The 22,431-nt window shown below is 46.2% G+C and overlaps 1 protein-coding gene and 1 long non-coding RNA gene across 3 annotated transcripts in view; one reads left to right on the forward strand and one right to left on the reverse strand.

Annotated features, from left to right (window-relative positions):
• Positions 1 to 22,431, reverse strand: part of LMF1 (lipase maturation factor 1) — a 207,561-nt gene that overhangs the window by 111,670 nt on the left and 73,460 nt on the right. For both annotated transcript variants that reach the window (XM_080386556.1, XM_080386557.1), the window contains one exon: positions 11,931 to 11,996. In XM_080386556.1, the coding sequence (XP_080242682.1) occupies positions 11,931 to 11,996 (66 nt within the window). The remainder of the gene's footprint in view (positions 1 to 11,930; positions 11,997 to 22,431) is intronic.
• LOC308063536 overlaps positions 1 to 22,431 on the forward strand; it is a 673,278-nt gene that overhangs the window by 80,942 nt on the left and 569,905 nt on the right. The window lies entirely within an intron of this gene.

The following is a 22,431-nucleotide window of genomic DNA, read 5'->3' on the forward strand; positions in this document are numbered from 1 at the left end:
CCAGAATTTAAAAAAGCAGCGATACTCTTAAGAGAAAGTGTGGGTGGAAGAGGGGTGATGGTCACAACTCCCCAAGGCAGCCACGGGCTTGGCGTGCCAAGCCTGGGGGAAAAGCAGAACCAGCAGTAGGACTCCAGATGTCAGCAGGTTCCTTGAGGAGGGTGAGTTTACTGAACGTGGCTCTAAGAAGAGAAAAAAACCTTCTCCCTGCTCGTCCTGCAGAGCTTTTGTTCCATGCCCTCAGCCACTGCTGGGAAATGCCAGCGCGCAGCCCAGGCATAGCTCCACTGGCTTTGGGCACAGACCGCTGGAGAAGGTGGCACTCATCCACCTCAGGCCGGGATCGTCACACCGATGGAATGATGGCAGAGAGTGACAAGCTTGTGTTACCTTCAAATGGATCCAATGTGACAGTTGGAAATTCAATATTGTCTCAGTCTGATTGGACGGGATCCAGTTCAATTCTGTCAAATGTCTTGATTAATGCTAAAGCAATAAAACCCCTTTTAGCCATCGAGACGGCCAGGGTGAAAGGGAAGAGGAAGAACATGATCCTTGGAAAATATAGATAAGTTAATTCATGAATATGAGAAAAATAACTGCCATTTTTAATACAAATATTTCCATCATGCTTGCAAGGGCAACAACACTCAACCCCTTCTTTTCCCTGTAAACTGGTCAAGAGGGAAAAGCTCCCAGTGAGCACCTTGGGCAGCCCGAACTCTCACCCTGACCATGGTATGACAGCACAGTTATGGAAAAGTCCTATTTCTTTGTCTTGAGTTATTTTGAGATAGACTAGAAAACTTGGTTACAGATTTGCTTAACCAGAAACGCCACGAAGTAGAAGGAATGGGTCTGAACTGCAGATGGGAACGCTCCAAACTCTGGGAAGAGAAACCAGTGTCCCACATCTGACTCCACACAGGAATTCCATAGCTTAAATCAAATTAACAAAACAGGAATTGTTGTCTTGTTTGAAACTGGTGGGGAAAAGCTCCATACTGCTTTTATCTAAATTTTGTCACAGAAGTGGGTATTTTTTTTTGCAGCCCAAATGGCACTGTACAAGAGATGATGGGATGCTTCTATACGTAAAAGAAAAGGGCAGCAACTTCAAACGCTTGAAAACATTGATCCTGCTGAAATGGTCAATAGAATAAGACAAAACCCAGCAGTTTTACTGATCTGTCGAGTTTTTAGGGTTGAAAGAGCTAATCCACCCTGAGTTACTCTCCCAGCTTTTATCTATAATACATACCAAAAAAGATAAGCAAATTATATTACATTATATATAATTACAGAAGCTCCTAATTACGTATCACAATTTCTAGGCAGTCTAGCAAATGCTGTGCTTTCCAGAACGGCAATTCCTGAAGTGAATAGTAAATCAGCTCTTGCTTGCCACTGATTTGAAACTTTAACCTATAAATTAAATTAATAAGAGACAAAGGCTCCTTTTGTGCATTTGCAAGCCTGTAGGATTTTACAAATAATAGGACTGGAAAGTGATTTATATTCCAAGATTAAAGGTCAGTTTGGCGCACACGACTTTGGAGCAAAACACCACAGCAGAGACTTACTATTAACTCATTCGTACACCATCCTAACACCGTGGTGTTCTTTTTACAGAGTTACGACGGCTTGCTGTGAGCACTGTAATAGTTGAAAGACAGAACAAAAAGAAAAAAAAAAAAAAGAAAAGAAAAGGCATTGGCAAAAATATGTGGAATTCTTCCCCATCTACAGTAGGAAGGAAAATGTGTATGGGAATAGTATCGGGCCACCAGCCTCCTGATCACTGGAGTGACATTACCTGTGTGCTGCAATTTAAGTCAAGTAGATGCTCAACACGGCAAGTTTGGAAACACAGAGAACTGCACGGAAACAGCATAAATTAAATGTAAATAGAAGGTACACAAATAATTCAAACTTTTAACAGCAAAGAGCAGGGCTCTGTTATTTCTACAATTTTGCCAATGGCTGGTCCTTCCCCTGGACAGACCAGCATTTCTGTGGAAATAAAACTTCCAAGCTGAACTTAAAGCTGCTGGTACCTACAATAACTAATACAGCGTTAACCTGAGAACGGGAAGAGCTCCTGATGGTTATTCCAGCGAGAAGATCCTAGTAAGAGACCTGAGGAGGAGAGATGCATGAACACACCCACCACTGGGAATGCAGCTTCTTCAGCAGAACTTTTTTGCGTGTCTGCTCTTTTGTAGGCAACAAATTAAATCTTTTAGTTATTAAATTAGGACTGATCTATTATGTGAAAATTAATTAAATGACTTACACATTTAATAGCCAAAGAAAGAGATGAAACAGTAGCACATTTTCATAATCTGATGAAAATGTAATCTGATGTCCAAAGAAGAAAGCACCAGCTTGTAAACCAACACCTTATTTGTTTAAACTCTATCTGCAATTAAAAGCATGTCATTATTTTGCTTTCCCTGGAAAAGCAGATGGTGAGTATGTTTTTTGGATAATTTAATTGTATGTTGGAGCTCTGCATACACCATTTTGCAGCTGATACTATGTGAAACTGCAGCATTGGAGTTTCAGTTTCGCTTAGACTTCTGGACTGTTGAGAGCAAACATTACAGAAAAAGAAGAGAACAAAATTTTGGCAGACACCAACAGCTTGCATCATCCCAATGGTCTCTGAAGCAAGGGAACTGGAATGGTGGCTAATCCCCTACGAACACCAAGGAAGGTGGGAATGGATGAGAAGACCAACTCGTCTGCTGGCAGACCAGAAAAGACAGCTTATGATGTCCAGGCATGCCACGAAGGATGACAAAAATTCAGTGTATTTAGTGCCAGGGAGACTAGTTCTGACCACCTGGAGCAGGCAGGGGCGGCTACACCTGGGTAAGGGCTCTGGGCAAGGCCTGAGGCAGTGCCGCGCTGGCCACCAAGGCTGCCCCATGGTGGCAGAGGGGCCAGGCCAGGCAGCCAGTCCCGCCCGGTGGATCAAGATGCCACAGTAGAAACGGAGGAGTTACTGACACTGTGTCAGGGAGGCCAGCTGAGCAGTGTCCTTCCATAAAGCAAGAGAGATAACAGACACATTATTTGGAAAGACTAGCAATTTCTTAGAAATCTTAGAAGAAAGACTTAAATTTTCTTCTACCATTTCCCCCTCTTGCTTCTGTCTTCCAGATAGCACCAAGATTTGTCATCTCTTCGCACAGATTTCTTAAAACACACCATTAACTAGCTCATAAATCCACAATTTAAATAATTATCAGAGCATTGCCTCTGTTATCTTCAAAGCTGACAAACCTCCTGGGTCCTGAACGTTTCATGAGAAGCCGATTATTCCCCACAGTCTCTGGGAGGCAGAGGGGAACGATGGGCTCCATCATCCTGTCCGCTGGAGAAGGCGGCCAGCAGAATAAAAGCCACATACAGGGTCAGAGTATGGAGAGCTGATTAAGTGGCTGCAAGGTGGGTTGCATGGATTAATCTGATTAGGATTAAAAAAAGACCAAATGGATGGAGGGGAGAGGAAGAGAAAAGAGGAGAATATCTAAGGCAAGTGATGAGGGTCCTGGGTGGTCTGTAAATGAGTTTGAAACAGTGGGAGAGTGTAATGAAGAGATGAAATCCAATAGTTGTACAGGAAGCTTTCACCAGGCTTAAAACAAATCCTTAAGAAAAACAGAAAAGAATCCAGGAAGAGGAATTGTATTACTGCTGAAAACGGTATTGGCATATTCCCAATGCATTTACAGCGTGTGACTGACAGTTCTGCTGCTGATCCCGGCAGCGGGGAGGGATAATGTCTTCCTACGCTTCAGAAACCTCAAAAGGCTCACAACAGAAAGGTCTCTGGGGGGCATTTCCACTAAACTTTTGCTAGTTTATCCTATTTTGTTCTAATATTGCTGGAAATCGGGGGAAAGCTAGGGCAACCGGTGGGAAGCAGTGGGTTACCCAAGTGGCAGGTGCCACTAACCTGCTTGGCTTATACCAAAGTGAGAACCACTTTGCCTTAATTTGTTTTAATACTATAACTTCTGATGAAGAAATGAGCAGAGAAAGGCGGTTCCTCAACTGCACTGAAGAGATAAATAAAATCCAGCAGCAAAACGGGTGCTTTGCCACCCATAGTGGCCGGTGCCTGGGAGGCATCACTTACTGCGTGCTTATCCCATCCCTCCAGATCCTGCCGTTACGTTTCCTTTTAAAACTATTTTGAAAGTTTCTCTCTCAGCACCTGCTTACGTCCAATTTACTTCAACAGTATGTGGTTTCCTGAGCCTGGGCCAAAGATGCCGGGTCTGCTTTATGATGCTGATTTGCAGCTCTACCTTTTATTTTGATAGTTCTCTGAACAGACACTCCTCCCCCTTCTCCTGAATTCACCGCCAGCATCCCGGTCTCGAGGAAGACGATAGCTGAACTGCTGCTGACTTTGAGGTGGTTGGGAATCCACTTACCATTTGCCTGTCATGTTTGCTGCTCAGAGTAATACAAGCCAGACTCCTGGACCAAACACTGGCTGTCAGTAAACCTACGCTCTCACAAGTGCCTGACTCTGGGAAGCAGCTTCCCTGCCTGGAATAAAATATCACCTACCACGTCTCTGCATGTAGGAGAAACCTGCTTTTATTCTGCTTAAGGTCCAACATTATTAATCACCCTAGTTCTGGAGCATCCTTTGACTACAAAAGACCTGTAGTCCTTTTCACTTTTTAAAAAGCAGCATGACTGGGCGTAGGAGTCAGTATTTATCGTTATGTCTTCTGAAATTGCAACTCCACAAGGATGGTTACACTTCTGAAAATTTACTGCTTCACAGCTTTCAAGAGCTCAGCCCTCATTTTCAGAAGCACTGATCATCTGCAGCAGAACCTGCTGCCAGTGCCCAAACTCTGGCAAACCAGGCCTCCTTCCGAGAACTGCTCAGCTGGAAGTTATATAGTCACTGATCTCTGCTTGTGCTTCTGCCAGTAAACCCGACCTGTGCAAACCTAGCAATGCCCATCTTCCCAAGCTGAGCACAAAAATTCCACCTTTAAAAGCATTTGCTCCCTCTCTTCTTCAGTGATGTGCACATTTAACTGTTATTAAAACAACAGAGCCCAGCCCCAATTTGGGAATGACAAACATTTCTAGCAATCTGCATTCAAAAACATCTTGCATTCAATACAGAGCACCTGGGATTCATCTAAAAACCTGTCTCGGATAGAGACCTTCTTGCAGCAGCCTGATACAAAATCCAGATACAGCGTAATAAGCTTTTGATGTCGTGTTGACATTTATCTGCCAATATTATTGCTTCATGCACTTACCTTATGATGGATCTTGTTACTTAATTGATCACAGGCAAGGTCAGGAATTAGCCCTTCTTCTAGTGCTAGCACTGACATCATGCAAATCACCAAAACCCAGAAGAAAGCACCTAATCCTCAGCTTCAAATCCCCACTAAGCAGCCCGTCAATATGTGTGAACGAGGACAAGTGGTTTTTCAATTATACTCCAGAAAGGTCATTTTTCAAAACTTATGACTAAAAGGGAAAGAAAAAAAAGAAAAAAAAAAAAAAAGCTGAACACAAATGCGCTCTTCCTTTTGCAATCAGTCGCCCCAACTCAAAGAACCATTTGCTTTTACAACAGGAGATGAAAACAAACTGCATTTAGAATCCACAGTGGGCAGAATGTCATTTTGCCCTTGCTCTCCTTACAGAGGACTTGGCAACAGAGGTTCAGGTTCCACGTGGCAACTTGTCCAGGGAGGACAGAGATGGACCACAACTCACTTCACTCGTATTCTCACAGAAACACGTCTTCCAGAGCACAAATTTTACTGTTTCAAGTAATGGCAAGCTGTGAGCAACTCCAGAAACCTACGGCACATCCATCAAATCCCACGGTCACTTTTTAAAACCCTCCCAGCTGCTGAGGGCAGGCAGTTGCCCCGGGCTCATAGCCACATGTCCAGCAGTGTTGAGCTCACCCCAGGGCCTGGAAGCACGGACTGCAGGACTCCCACACCCTTTTCAAACGCTTTTCGAAAAATCTGTCAAATTTCCCCATGACATGGCTGCACCTTGCCTCTCCTCCAAGCCTCAGCCTGACCTCGGTTACTCACCTGCTGCAACCCAGCATCTCCTGTCCCTAGGGGAACCAGCAAAATCCAGCAGCGAAACTAGGCAATTAAACATCCTGCACGGAAGAAGGCACGGAGATGCAAATTGTTCTGCATTCAGTGAAACAAAATCAGATCCTTCCACACCAGCAAGGGGGAAAGGTGCCAACCGAGCAGCTCAGCCGCGCTGTGCCAGAGACACAGAGGTGGGTTCTTTGGTTTCCCCTTGGTGACTGTTGGAAGGGGAAGATCTGTGCTTCCCCAGAAGACATCAGTTTTGGAAAGCCCACCTATCAAACCTGAGCTCCCATAGCTAAGTCAGACCTGGGAGTTCATCATTTTGTTGGCCTTAATAATTCATTATTGTGACCATCAGCCCTGCCAGGATCCACCTTTGTCATCTTCAGACTGGAGAAAATTCTGTGAAGGGCCAATGATTGTAAACTTAGGATGCTACATATTTCATAAGGTTCTTAAAAAGAAGATTGCCAAAAAGCTTTGCATGGATACCTCTTTTAAATATTCTTGTTTTCTGTTTAATTCAGCGTTGTTTCCCTCATATTAATTTGTAACTTTAAAACACACATTTTGAGCATGAGACCTGAGTACCTGCTCCCCTGTTTGGAACATTTTTGCTTCCAGCAATGCAAACTGTTGGAATAAAGCCCATCCAGAGACATCGGGGATCATGGAAGCAGATCATTTTCTGATTTATCAAAACAAACCGCTAGATACTATTTACTTTTTGTTTCATAATAGGTTGGAAAAAGCTAGATGAAAAGTCTAACAAGGTCTAACACAGTGAATAGAAGGGAGAAAAGCAATCAAGAGGCAGTTAAAGAGCAGTTAGAGCTTCCTTCTTATCCTTATCAGCACAGCTATCAGTCAGCAAGCCCCTAATTAGGTACAAAAGACATTGTGCTCGGGAGAGCTTCTCCAGGAACTGGAGACCTGCCATATGCCAGAAGCTGGAGCACTGACTGACAGCCTCTATTTAAGAAAAACAGTTACAGAATAATTAGCGACAATTTGTACAAATCAGAAGAAGTGACCTTTGTGGCTGCACAGTGTCTTACATAAAGAACAAAGCTTTTCTCAGCAGCACTGACAAATTCAGAACTAAAGTGTGACTCAGTTATAAAAGTAGAGGCTGGTTCAGCAAAGGCCTTCAGACCTCCCTGCTTTGTGGCCACCAGCCCATCCGGAGCACCTACAGACAACTCCGCAGCAGGGAAGCAAACCCAGGGTCTTACTTCCAATGCTGAAAAAAATTTGCTTTGGGAGCGGGTTTTTGTTTCCCTTTGCCTTTATCCCTCTGCCTCAGTAGTAAGTTTGACTTCCTAGCCTGGTTTTCTGCAGCAAAGGATGCAAATCATCGAGAAACTCTGGGATAAAAGGTGCTCCCTTCAAAGCATCACTTAAAATAAATTATGTTAAAATTAAAAATATAAAATACAAGCTGTTTCAATAGTGGGTGGAAGGGCTGTGGCAAGGTCCCTTGCCTGGTGCATGCCATGGCTCGCACCTCTGCTAAGTGTCACCCAGCACCAGCCCAGCTGCAGACAGGCCGCTGGGACACAAGGGACAGGCTGCTGGGACACGAGAGACCCCCGGGACGTGTTTAACAGCTCCCGCACAGTGTCAGTGCAAAGCTGGCAGAGGAGGAGGGCGCCCAGCGGGGCTCTCCTCCACACGCTCGCCTGCCCCAGCAGCTGCTTCGGCAGCTGTTCCTACCAGTTGGTGGCTGAATTTTACAAGATATCTGTCTGTAATTAAAAAGCAACAATACTTTGGCAGCCATTATAAAAATGCATCACTGGATTACATCCCACAGGGAGCACTTCTGCAGTGGAGTAAGGGGAGACACGCTAGATGTGACCATGTAGGACTCCCCCCTTTCTAAACCCCTAAGATTATCTGCTTAACTGCTCTGCCAAGACCACCACCAGCATCCAAAACAACGGGCTCCGTTTGGACCAGCTGCAGGTCAGAAACGCTCGTCTCCTGCCCGTGCCACTCAAACCCACCCTGTGCCTGACATATGGTTGCAAGGTGCTCCGCAGCATAAGCGCCAGGGTCGGGGAGCTCAGGTTTGGTGGGGAGATTTTAAAATATGGGTCTTACACAAGAGGATTTTCTCCATTTGGAGCATGTTAAGACATTGTGCTTGTGCCAGCTAAGCAGCACACCCAGAATTAGCAAAGCTTGAGCCAGATAAAGCTTGGCACGGGAGCGAGTGGTAAGAGGCCCCTGGGGAGCAAGTTGGTGCTTCCTGGTCCTTCCTGGCTCCCAGACCTGGTACCTACTAACATGCCCAGGCAATGTCCTGCAGGCTGTGCAAGCTCCAGAAACACCCTCGAGTGGCACAGAACATTCCATAGCAGACTTTTTCCCGGTGCACATGGCAGCCTGGCTATGGCAGGGAGCTGTGGCTCTCCGCAGGTGGTGAAGGATGTCCTCTGGAGCAGACAGGGACACATGGGGCAGTGGGACAGGCTCAGCCGCATCCCCCAGCTCGCACAAGGAGGGAACCGAGGCTGCCTTCATCTTCTCCCAACGGGCGGGATGCCGCAGAACGTCGTGGGATCTGTGCCATATGCTTCAGTGGAAGCAGAGATCTAGCTCCAGTCTGCAAACCGCTGCACACATATTTGTAAACCATTGTGTACACAGTAGATAAATGCTTAATAATCATGATGACAAACAGACCTAAAACCCAGAAGCAGCTTCCCTCCGCACGAACTGCATCAGGAACAGGTTCCACTGAGCAAAAGCCTCCCTTTTATCGGGACTTCTTAGAGGGGACAAAGCCCATCTAACCACAGGCGGCAATGAAACAATGGCAAATCCAACAAATGATAACTAAAGCCCGTGGCACCTCAGACCCCAGGACTTCACCTGCCAGCCACCACCCAGGCATGTCCATTTCCACACGCTAACGTGGACACGGCTGCACTGCAGGTACCTGGAGCCCTGACCTGCACACAAACCAGGGTGCAAACATACAACCCACCTTGGAGCCTCTGGCCGCATTAGCAAGGAAACTAATGCAGGAGTAGGTTAAATTCCATGGTGTCTTGCCAAATTGGGATTACAGTTTGGGAGTCCTGGAACCCAGAGCCATGATTAATCTGCTGAGTGCTTCTACCCTGACCTCTCATCTCAGCCTCCAGGTAGTTTCCATGTGCCAGGCCGTGCACGGTGGTGTAGCAAAGTCATCTCCATCAGCATCTGCCTTTCTCTTCTACAGTTACTGGAGCCCATCTGCTCCTCAGGGATCAGAGGAGAGTGAGGCTGGTAGGAAAATACCTTTCCTATGTAAACCATGCATTCTGCCATTTCCCTCTCCAAATTACACAGCGTCACAGATCGTAAGCCCTCTAAACAGAGGGTCTTCAGTTGAGGAACAGATCTCCATAAAGGCTGGGATTAAGGCCCTGCACATTAGAAAGGAAAGAGCGAGGAAAAATACGCTCCGTTTAATTACCCAAGCCATAACAACATTTTACTATTTTATACACGATTCCTGACAAAAGTGGAAATGTTATTTTCCACGAGCATAGCTGCTGGTTCTACTACAAATAAATAGTCCGGGGCACGCTCACCACGCGAGAGATGGAGGCCATGTGTTTTCATTAATTCTCTTGGCAGAGAAGCCCATGTAGATTTTGGACTGCAGCTCAGGACTGGAACGAGAGAGCTGGGGTGGCCAACATACATCACAGCAGACTACATTTGGCCCAGGTCCACTTACGAGCTGGTCCAATACCCAGTTTTATCATCCTAATTACGAGCAGATTCCCAGCTCCCTCCCTCCCTCGCAGAGGTATCTTCAGCTTCACCTTTTCCTTCCTCTCTCTGGCTGGTTGAAATCAGCAGGTGAATCGCAGTCCTTTGTCTGTTACCGCTGGTAGACAAAGTTTGGCCTCTTTCATTTTCCTTTTATTGCAGCTTCTTTTGTGCAGATTAAAATAATTGATATTGATAATGTGATCTGCCCCCTACCCCTGTTCCCAATTACTTGCACAGGCTGGGGATCCTGCATTATGGATATGACAGGAATGGTCTTAATTAGCCTTCTGGGCTACAGAACTGATTCTGGTTTTGATTTGAAGTATTTGGGATTATGCAGGCTGACTGTTGTGGGCTGGGGTCACCAGTGGAGCTGACTGGGGGATGCTGGGGGGCTCGCTTTGAGCTGGCTTTTCTCAGACTGCTGCCAGGTGCCTGGCAGCACACCGAGCAGAGCCCTCACGTTGCTAGACAAAAACGAAGGACGATTTACTGCAGCTGCCTTTGTGTTGGGGATTAAGAATGACAGCACCGAAGGGTCTTTGCATCCCAAGTTTCACTCGGATTGAAGCAGGACACAGATGGTCCAACATGAGCTGACCGAGTGGCAGCCTTCGTAAGAGATCGCCCTTGCATTCAGGGCATGAAACCCCACTGAAAGCAAATGGTAACAACAAACCCAAGAGCATTACAGCTGAAAGGCAGATACAGCTTTCTGGACCTGCAAAATTCCATTTCAAAATATGCAACCAGTTAACTCAGTCACAGGAGTGAGAAGTAAAGGTGTTGGCGCCTGGGAAACGGATAGATTTTTTTTTTTCTTATTTTGGTGAGAGGAATCCCAATCCCGTAACAGGATTGTTAATGTGCTCCCTGGCACTCACACGCAATTCTCTTCACACAAGGGTGGAAAGAGAAAGGTCCTGTACAAGCGTCCCTGTTTCCACTGCGCAGCGTGCCTACCCCGTAAAAAGTAATTCATAGGCAACACCTTGGAACATGTTCTGCAGGTCAGAGAAGTCAGGGTCTGCCAGGTTTAATTGGAAGGGGGAAATGGTTTCCAGACGTGATGAGGGTCCGCTAGGAATGTCACCCCAAAGGTACATCTCCAGGGGCTGACAGCTCAGGCCTGCTAGCTGAAAATAACTGTGTGGTGAGGCACGAAGACGTCCCCAGGTCTCACCCAGATGGGACAAGCACAGCACCAGAAAACGCAGCAGGCTGGGATGTCGCAGCCCCGTGCTCACCCACTCGTTAGACAGACACAGATCACAGAGCAGAGGCGTTATAACGTAGGGTGCCGGTTTCTGTGGCTGCGAGGTTAATCTAGCAAAGGGAATATTGCTTCAGTACCGCTTACTTCATTAAATCAGGGCTACTCGCCCAGTGGAGCGTTGCAGCATGCAGAAATTTCTTTTTTTTTTTAAACACTGTTTATACAAAACGCAAATGCAAATAAAAAAAAAAAAGGTAAAAAGAGAGAGGAAGCTGAGCTCCTCTCTCTGTAATCAAAGAGGAGACAACACTCAGAGCCAGAATACAAACCACAATTTATAATCAGAATGCAATGTAATCACTGGAACAGATGTCAAAAGATAAAACCGTATAATTCTGAATTGCCAACGATTAGTGTTCTGCATCTTGGAGAGCACCGAGATGCTCTATTTCTGTCTACATATGTCTGCATTTTGGAAGCATAAGCAGAAAGTATTCAGCACAATGCTACAGAAACTCCTTTTTGTTCCTCTCCTGTAGCATTTGTACAGAGGAAGTTCTCAGTGAGGCTCAGGCTTGTTCCTGAATCAGTCCATGGTGGGGAGGGGAGGGAAGGAGAGAAATTGGTCTTTTAGGACTGTGGTTGGGAAAAATAGCATCACCAAGCTGGCACGTGGACATTGACTGTGTTGCCAGAGACAGAAGTCTATGATAAACAAAGAAAACATGGAAAGCTGCCTGGCAGAAAAGGTTAGAGAAAATTTTTCTACCAAAGTAAAACAGACAAGAGAAATTAGTTTCAATGTGCAGATCGCTCACCTCATAGTGATAATCCATGCAAGTTAACTCTCTCCAGCAGCGATCTCCTCGAATTTTAATCAGCCCCTGGAGGGGGGGAAGACAAAAAATACTGTCACAAATATTTTATTTTACTTTATCTTGTATGTCAAGGTATTATCTCAATATGCCAAACAATCTAGTTACACTACAGGGAGAGCCTGTAACGGCAGGGAAGCGCAGAACAACGCCCAGGAGACCCACAGCACATCTGACCCCAGGCCCAGTCGCTGTCCCAGAGGAAATGTAAAGCCATGAGAGCTCCAATGTGACTCCTTCTACTACCTGCTTACTGAAAATCTGACAGAAAATCCTTGTGGAATATGCGATGTCACTTAAAGGGCACTGGAAGATGCTTTACCCGCACCCGAGCTCTGCAGAGCAGCTAGGCACAGCATGGGGCTCCCAGTACCAGCTTCCAGCATTGCTGGGTATGAGGCAGGGGGGCACAGAGGAGCTATAGGAAAAAGCAGCCTCTGCCACTGGGACAACTCTGTACAACAGACTGAAAAGTTACCTGCAGACCTAAACACAGCTGCATTCACAATTTTGAAATCCAGACCCAAATGTCTCCCTCTGGCAAAGCCACCCCTGCTGCCTGCGGAAGAGGAAACAGTGACACAGACTGGGATGAGGACCCCGCAGCCTCACCAGCCCTGAGCTGGATACAGAGATGCAATCAAAGTAATTAGAGAAACAAAAGAGGAGAAGGGGAAGGAAGCTGACAGATCTAAACACAGATGAATGCGCTAATGACAGGTCTACTTCACCTTAGGTTAGAGGTTGGCAATGAAATAAGCAGGTATCAGCAGTTGCTGTGCATTGATATTTCAGGGCAACAAAAGGGTGAAATTTCCAAATCAGTGGGTCCATTCCAGGGCTGGCAGTAATATTGGGATTAAATTTCTTTGCCTTAGTGATGAAGAGTAGAAAGGAATCAGTCGTCCACAGCAGAAAGGACACCTGGCCAGGGACGAGCCCGCTAGCAGGAAGCCTTGCAATCAAGCCGTGCCAGCCTGGAGGTATGCGGGTTCAGCCTGACACAGAAAGGTCCCTGATTAGGATCACAATATCCCAAATTGAGGAAAGCTTCACTAGTCAAAAGCTTGAACCAGCTCTATCATCTGCATACAATTAGGGGGTATTTGCCTACCTCTGACATTGCCCCTAATTATAACGTTCCTGCTTTCCTTAGTAGAAAAAATACAGGGAGTTTCTGTAAGGACCCATTACCAGCTATACCAGGAGCATCCTGAAACTTCTTTACATTTGCAGTAGGGAGGGTTTTCCAGAAGCAACCAGTGACCTTTCAGTGCTAAAATCTAAGAACTTGGAGGAAGAGAAGATTCTAGCACTATGGCACATCCTGGCCTATTGGTTTTATCCAGATTGCTAAAAATAATCTTCACTTAGAATCATAGATCTCAATCTGGAAGGGAACCATGAGGATCTTGCAACATTACACAAAGTTTAGCAGGTTTGGAGCTCAAGAAAAATTCAAAATTCTAGTTAAAGACCCCCCAAAAACTGTCTAGACCTCCTAAGTAACTATCCAGAGCTGCCCTGCTCCCGGGCTGTACATATGGGCTGTACGTATGGGCTGTACGATGCCTTAGAGCCCAGGGTGCTGGGTGTGGGAAACAGAGCTCAGAGCTGAGTCCAGTAACTCCCAACTAGCACAGAAGGGGCCAACTGGGAACGATCATTGGCCGCTTCTCCTGAAACAAGGCATAAAGGCAACCTGGTGGAAGCATCCAGTAGCTGGTTTAGAGACTAACAAAAGTCGTACTTTTCCAGACAGCAAATAATTTACTTTATGAGAGACAAAGTACAAATGTGTTCAAAAGGAATTAGACACATTCCCAGAGGACAGGCTGAACACAACCTCCTCCCTGGGGAGCCCCTAAACCACCTGGGTGCCAGGAGCTGCCCCCTGCCCCAGAAGATCACTTTATGTTTTATATTCCTCCCCAAGCATCTGTTAATGGCTGCTATTAGAGACAATGTAAGAAGTTAGCTGGACTTTGGGCTTAACCCAAGATAGACTTTCTTAAGCAACCAAAGATCCACAAAAATAGTTACAAGCTCATTTGGCAGGTAAATTAATAGGAAATAGGCAGCCTTCTTGGTCTGAGCCTTATACCAGGTAATATCTAGATGTGCATGCCTTTGTGAATAGGGGCGACCCCAGCAGCCTTCAATAGGGCCATTTACAGCCTTAAATCATATCTGTTATCAGGCACATTGCTGAGTTCAAGCAGATTTCACCCCATCTGCTGTTCCAAATTATTTTTCCTTTTTTTTCCCTAGTCATTAAAAATTGAAACCTTTTTCACGCCAATGCTAACTGAAAGAGGACAGTAAACAGAAACTATTACACATTTTCAAAATCTGTGAACCCAGACAATTTACATCCTGCATTTTTAGCTAAGAACAAACCTGGCAAACCTGGTTAAAGCAGTAAAAGCCCAAACTCCTCCACGGCACATCTCACGGAGCAGGATGAAAGTCCCCCCCAGCTGGGCCATTTGTACACAATAACATCCTGTGGTCAACGAAGAAAACGCCAGACAGACAGCATGGGCACCACAAGCATCAACCATCAGCTGCAGGAAAAGCATCACCTCACAGAGGCAAATGCCAGAGATGCAAGAGAACAAATCAATGCCACCATAACCAGCAAGGAAGAACAAGGAGATACAGTAAAGGGTAACCATTATTTTACAGAAGTGTTTGATAAGGTAGATAGCAATAAGGCAAAGGTTTCTGCAGCGTCTCACACAGCTCTGCACAACACAGGAAGAAGGAAGGGTACCACCACAGCATAGTGCACACTCCATCCCTGGAAAGCAGGTGGCCTGCGGGATGCTGGTACCCAGCACATCCCTGCTGGCCTTCAGATCTGGCAAACTCCCCGAGAGCTACACTGAAGCCTAAGCACTGAACCTGGCAGCAGCCTCTGGAGAAAAGAGGCACCCTCAAACCTCACACATGCTGTCGTCTTACGCAGGCTGCAGTGGGAACGGCTGGGGGTGGCTCCACACATGGCTGAGAAGGTTCTACACCAGGAGCTTAGACCAAGAAATACCTCGGCCCAGGAGGTCTCCATTTCGGCATCACCATGAAAGGGCCACCCCCCACCAGCACCACTCACAAAAAAAACCCCAAGCAGAGCTGGTCCAAAAGGCACAGGTAAAATCACGACGGATGCAAAGTGTATAAATCGCGACTTGCAGGACGGGAAAGCAGAGCGGTGGGTACCAGTGGCTGCTCTGCAGTTTTACTCTCTAGCGAGTTATTCAGCAGATTCTGTCACTCTCTTTTCCATCACTCTGCAAGGACTGGAGCAGGGGAGGCAGGGACAAGACAGACTCGCTGTCAACAGCATGGCTTCATCTCCCCCTTTCTGAATCATCTGCAGCTTGCTCTGCCCCTCAAACCTTTTCTAAAATTACAGGATACGTTGATAGCATCTCACAGGATGTGCCTGTCAGTGGCAGGACAAATGCTAAGAAAGGCTCTGTGCAAGAATGCTGGAATATTAAAAAAGGACAGCTATCTTGATGACCTTCCCTCCTACCTTGCCCAAGCTGTTATCAAGCTCTATTACTCAGCAGGGATGATTAAAACAAGTATATGACAGAAAAGCAGCATACTGAAAATCAAAATCTTTCCTGCAATGAGTCACTAAGGCAGTTAATCACATTTTGTTTACTATAAAGCTTTCAAACAAGAAAGTCACTTAAAGCTCTTAATATCAAATCTGTTTTCCAGCACAGAAAACGCCCACACTCATAATTAGGGGGCGTTTCAAGTCTTCTTTACACTGCTGCTGTCTTCAAGTCCACTTCCACTCCCACACTGGCATGTGAGATTTCCAGTTTTCAAACGAATTCGTACCAAGAAACAAGAGCATGCAGTGCATGAAAACCTATGTGCTCTGCAGCTTCATCTCTGCTGAGGACGACGATGAAAGGAGAGCGAACCATGGTGGCTTGTTAAATAACCCTGCCGTGAGGAGCTGTGGATCCCTGGGCACGCATACACCAGTGAGCTCTGACATACCATGCTGCTCCATACTGGGATGGACTCTGGTTTTACACACTCTCCTCAAATTATCTGGCTTCTGCTGATGTTTTTGGAAGTCAGTTCCTGGTGTCTTGAAGATGCAAACTTAGTTTGAGAAATCCAAGTGAGCACAGGAGGACAGAAGGAGGAAGGCAGGAAGCGAGGATTCCCACATCTGCTGGAGTTTCACATTCACTGGATTTCTCTCAGTCTGCTAACAATTCCCAATCCATTTTCAAGATTTCCCCGTGTATATTGAACTGGCCTGGACACCACAGCTGCAGCAGATTACGCTGCCATACCACAGATCAAAGCACAGGGAAAAATCCCCATCCCCTGCTTGCAGACAAGCAGCAGCTAGTGCACCTCTGATGTTCCCCAACTGTCCTCTCTTTGAATGAGGAGAGGACGCACGAGGGACCAGAAGGTAAAGGAGCCAGGGGGCAGAGCATGGGATGACCCCGTGAGACTCCAGCAGACCTGGAAGACCCTCCTGTCACTTGGATACATGCTACAAACATCTTGCAAGAAGTATCGTGGGGGCAAATATTAAGCGAAGTTCAAGAGGTGAACAATATGGACAAATTAAATGGAGAACAAGGAAAGGAAAATATTTTTTTATTATTACTATTTTTTGCAGCACTTTAGAGAGCAGGGCTCACACCCCCAAAACGGCATTTCTGTTCCATGCTTGCAGGGCACTGCTGTCGGATCTCCCACCTCCCGCGACCTCCTGGTAGCATTGCTTCAGCAAAAGGGAAGGAGAAAAAGGGAACAGCCCATCTCCAGGCTCTAATGCAGCAAGGCACTTGGGTTTGAGCATCTGAAACAGAGATCCACGGATCAGCCTTAGGTGGGACAGACTCACGAACAAACTTGGTGTTTCGTTGTGTTATGGCTGTGCTGGAGGCGATGCCTGGCTGTGAGAAAGACCAGGATGGAAAGGTTTTAACAAAGGACTTTTCCACTAATTTTGGGTGGCATTTTTTGAGAGTAGGTTCTGGCTGATACCTTCAACATCCAGGAACACATAAAGGCATTTAGAACGTTCAGCAACTTCCAGGCAGCTGCTACTACAAACCTGCTGTACCATCCTCCAGCTTAATTGCGCTCTCACACACATGTACAAGTCTCTAGGTTTTGTGACGATTAAGTTCAAGGTTCAGGAAGCAACCGAAAACAAGCGACACTTGCAGAACCCTCTTCATATTTCCCAGTGTTTGGTGTTCTCCATGCCAAGTCTGGTTCCTTACCATCACTCGCAACTTCAATTCCTGACTGGTATTCAAGCTTCTCTAGATACCAGGTGGGTTTTGATACAACATCAAAATTGACCTGTTAGCTCAGCACTAATTAGCACTGACAGAGGTTGGCTATGCTTACAGGTAGGCAGCAAGCAGAAAAACATTTCCAAGAGCAGCCACTGTTACCTCCTGAGAAATCGCTGTTGTACAGGGATCGGGGTCTTGCCAGCCCATTCACTGAGGAGCTGAGCTCTTCACCGAGCTCCAGTTGCTGGGTGATAAAAAACGACAGTGAAGTGTTCACCCACTGTAACCCGCTTTGAATACTGGACCACATCTCAACATACTAAACCATCCTCACTTTTATGGTCCTTTTTGAAGCATCTTGAAGATGTGAGTACAAGACGACACCATCACAAAGAAAAGGAAAGTCTTTCTCATCCTGCTTTCAGCTCCTTGTCCAACACAACTATCTCCCTGACTTTTTATTAAACTTGTGAAGTTAGGCTGCCCGCACAGCAGGGGCTGCGTGCCAGCTGGTAATGTCATTACTATTGGTTATCTTCTAAAACACCAACCACATTTCACAAGTCTGAAATATCGAAGAAAACCTCCAGATCTCAGGCAATCTGAAACAGCACCCGACACCGCACTGCATATGGGTATTCGCTACTTGCACAGCAATAGCACTGAGGAGTTAGCGTCACCAACCGGGACCCCATCGGGTAGGATGCTACACAAACGCAGAACGAAGCCCTGAGCCCCCTGGGTAACCTGTAGCATCACGAAATTGTAGGCTTAATTATGTTGGATAAGGCCTTTAAGATCATCCAGTCCAGCCCTAAACCTAACACCACCAAGCCCAGCTGCATTTTAAATACCTCGCAGCAAGCAGGCGCACCCGGTCACGGGGGCTTCCTCTGCCAGTTCAAGTCACTGCTCTTAGTCACAGTTCTCATTTGTACATGGTTTTGTGTTATTGCAGCTTGGTGTAACGCTCCTAATATCGTCAACATGGCAATGTAATAATTTGGGAAACACAGAAAAGATACGCTATAGGTAGCTCAGTGCGCTAACTTGTTTCTCATTTTCTAAATTCCAAAATTCCTTGAGAAGTATTTTTTTCCTTTTTAAGTTGACAAATTTAAGAAGTTTCTTCCTAGTTCTGAGCTAGCAGAGCATCAGCTAAAACCTCAAATTCTGCATTTAGTTTGACATAAGGTTTGGAGACTAATGAACAGGAGACAGGGATTTTTGAAAACATTTTTTACTTTTCCCTTTTTATGATTCACTCCCATCATTAGATAAAACTAAAAAGTGTGTGTGCTGAGTGGGAAGGGAGCAGGAAAACAGCCTCTAAAGTTTATTTTCTTTTCCCAATGACAAAGGCAAACGCATGTTCACATGCTTACAACCCCAGGAAAAAACCAAGCACCCCCGGAAACGCCGGCTCTGTTTGCATACTGGGGGTGGCTGGAGAGACTTTCAAAGCCCTGCATATCAGAAGGGAAAGGTATTCAGCAATACAAATTAAATATAAGCTAAAGGGAAGGAAACAGGTGGCTAAGTGAACCAGCAATTGCCCTTTCACCTCCATGGCCTTGCTTTGAATCCAGCTCTAACCAGAATTATTAAATTCATACTGATGGGACGGTGGCTACAAAGACACCAGGGTTTGATCCTGCTGGCCGAGCTCACGGCAGCCCCAACGTGCACACCAGCCCCTTCCAGTAATAATACAGCCTGGCCTGGGAAGGGTAAAGTTGAGATCTTTGTCATATTGATTTACAGCCGACTGCAGCTCCAGGCCATTCTGCACACTCAGAAATCTCTTCGCGCTGCTGTCTGCATGAGAACTATAAAATGTTCACCCTGGATTGAATTAGCATCCAGAATGAAATATGTGCTCAATACCTTCTCCCCTACTAAGTTTGCTCCCTTTAGGGCACGGCTGAGGAGCGCAGGGGAGGATGGAGATGCAGCACCTGCTTGTACTTCGAAAACACCAACCTCCGGGGCTCCCAGGCTCTCACAATTAAGGTGCATTAAATTCACCAGCATTTTTCACAGGGGAAGGAAAATTACATTTAGGACCTTTAAATTTTTTTTTATTTATTTTAATGGTGTTCAATAAAATGCCTGGTTTTAATCACCACAGCCACTCTGCCGTCCTCACTCAGCCCCCATGCGCTTTCCATCCGCCAGCCCCACTTTGCGCCCATGCATTCACACTCATATTTAAATAGCATTTCCCAAGCTCAGCTGATGTGTGCCCTTGGATACACCGCAGGTGTCATGACTGATTTTGTCACTGTACTTTTATTTGTCAGCTATAAATAAGATACCGGCTATGCAGAACAAGACCCCGTTTTGCCTCGAGCATCATCACTAGCTTTGATAGCTTACTACGGTGTTAAAGCAAAGATGACGATGCAGTCACTTGAGCAGATCCACAAGCAATCAGACGGGAAAAAAAAAAAAAAAAGTATTTCCCAGCAAATTCTTAGCAAAACCCTCACTGCACAACTTCACCCTCCTGCAAGACTTGACCCAGCCAGCAAGGCACCAAACCAGTCCCATTTATAAAACTCAGTAAGCCTGCTGAAAACTCACTATTTATGACTAATAAATTCTCTTTCAAATGCAGTATTTTGTTGAACACATTTGCAAGGTTTGCCAACTGGCGGCCAGGGGACTTTGGGGGTGGAAATCAAAATCACCCCTTCACTCCCACTGAATCAATTCCTGTCTTGCTTGACTGAGTAACCTCACATGCCCCCTCTCTTTCCCCATCACTGAAAGAATATCCAACAAAAGGGATTTCAGGGGAAATTAAGCCATAGAGAGGAAGTTTATGAACAGCTTTTGATTTCTACATTTCTTGAGTTTGATTAAATCGTGGCAGAAATCCCAAACCTAAGGCCATGGCACACAGTGGCACAAGGAATGTAACAGGACTGGGAGGCAGAACCGAAGAGGGATGCAAGCCATTCAGCTGCTGGCTGGGTCCTCCAAAGACAGCTTGCTGCTTCATTTTAGGGTCCTGACATCTGAATTTACACTGTAGCATGCCGAGGATCGCCGCCTTAAAACACAGAGAGGACGAACATGTGATGAGAATGGGTCCTCACTTTTCAACTGCATTTTTTCAGTGAGAGGAGCACATCTGGATGCTGCTCCTTTTTATTGTATCATCCCTATCCCCTGCCATTAGGATTAAGCTGAACACTGAGTTGTGAAGACTGCCTGGTACCTGCTACCACTGGCAGAGGCTCTGTAAGTGGACCCACCCCCACAGCCCTCCAGACCCCCAGGAACTGCCCCAGACTTTCTGAATCTGCAGAAGGCTGGGAGCGTGGGAACCATGCAGGTCCATCCCAGGAGAGGCAGAGAGGAGCCCTTCCACCATGTCCATGTCACAGCCACCATGGGCACCGAGAAGCACAGAAACCCACCCCCAGCCTCCCTGCTCTGAGGGGCCTGTCCAGGGTGTCCCCCCTGGATGCTGCTCTGCCGCTCCAGTGGAGGATGCTGCGGACAAGGTCCACGCGGGTCCCCAGCTCCCCCAGACCTCCCACTAAGCTCTCACCCCATCTCTGCCCGCACAGACAGGCACTGCCCACAGTCTTTGCTCTCCAGCTTTACTTCAGACCTCCCCATCTCCTCCCTGTGTTCACTCTTCTTCCAATTGCCCAATTAGCAGATTCCCTTCTAATTAAACCTGCCTATGCCCAAACAAAATCCCCAGCATTGCCCTTGCTCCTTCTCACCCACCACCTCCACCAGACCCACTTTTTCCCCTGACCCCCTTCCCCAAACGACCAAACCCAAGCACAAGCATCAGTTCGAGATGCACCATCACAGTCAACTCCGTAAGGATTTTACACTTCACGTAAGAAGTAAAACATCTCCAAAGACGACAAACTCTTCCCTTATTTACTTGATGCCAGCAAACATGACTCAGGGACCCGTCACCCGCCGCTGCGGAGCGATGCAGCATCTTGCCCCGCACACCCTGAGCCATGCAGCTCCTGCTCCGATGCCGCTCGGAGGGAGGGAAGTGGCTGAACTCCGACACGACAAATCCTTCCTTTTCATCTTACGCGGATTGCTCTGCCCAACTGTACCCCTTTCAGGCTGCTGTACTTTGGTGATTCAAAATGAAAAAAAGCCTAAATAATTAAAATGTCATTCAAGCTCTAAGCCGATATGAGTCACTGTTACAAAAAATATCTTAAAAATTCTTTCAGGAGTGGGGGATAATTATATTCCTCCCTATCTATTGATTTTTCTCTACAATGCAGATGTCAGATTTTCCATGGTTTTTTTCTTTTTCTTTTTTTTTTTTTCCCTGGAGTGAGTGTCAAGGAGGAACAAAGCACTCTTTGAGACTTTTTCAGCCCAAAATTAATTCTGAAAAAAATGGTACAGACAGGCCAATAGCACGGGAAGCCGAGAAAAAGCCTGGTGACTCAAGCTATGTCTGCAAAACCCCTATTGATATCGGCTATGGTGAGCAGGGTGGGGTACGGGGCACCAGCATTATAAATTTAGAGTCAATTTGAAGACTTTCTTTCTGTGTCTTCACAATACAAAAGATGGGTAAAAAGAAAAAAATCTCAATGACGGCCAATGCTAAATTTTTCTCATAATATAAATATGAGACACTCCAGAGAAATCCTGACCGGTGCCTGGCACTTCACGCGCGCAGCCCCTTGCCAGCCTCTGCTCCCCACAGGAGAAGCGGTTTCGGTACCTTTTGAAAGCCAAACAAGTACCCACGTATGCTGAAGACAAACTGGCTGTAATTTAGAACCCCAAGTTCACAGAAGAGGGAAGAGCTTTACAAAGTTAAAATTAATGAAAAAAAAACTGTTTAAGGGCTATAGGACAGGGCTGTAAGGGGACAGTCAGCTATGCCACTCCTCAATCATGCCTGACCCTGGCACCTGAAGCGCTCAGATCTGTGGGCTCCGACACGGTGTCTTTAGACACAAACAGAAACACTAAAGCACTTGGAGTTTTCCTGCTGCTATGCACCGGGTCGCCCAGCCTGCTCCCTGCCTGCCTGCTCCATCTTGCCTCTGCATTTGAATTGAAAGGATAAATCTTGAAAAAAAAATCTGGATTTTATTTCAGCCTCAGTAATAATTATCATGGCTAAATGCTCT

Source organism: Falco punctatus (genome assembly GCF_963210335.1).
Source record: "Falco punctatus genome assembly, chromosome: 4".
NCBI lineage: Eukaryota > Metazoa > Chordata > Aves > Falconiformes > Falconidae > Falco > Falco punctatus.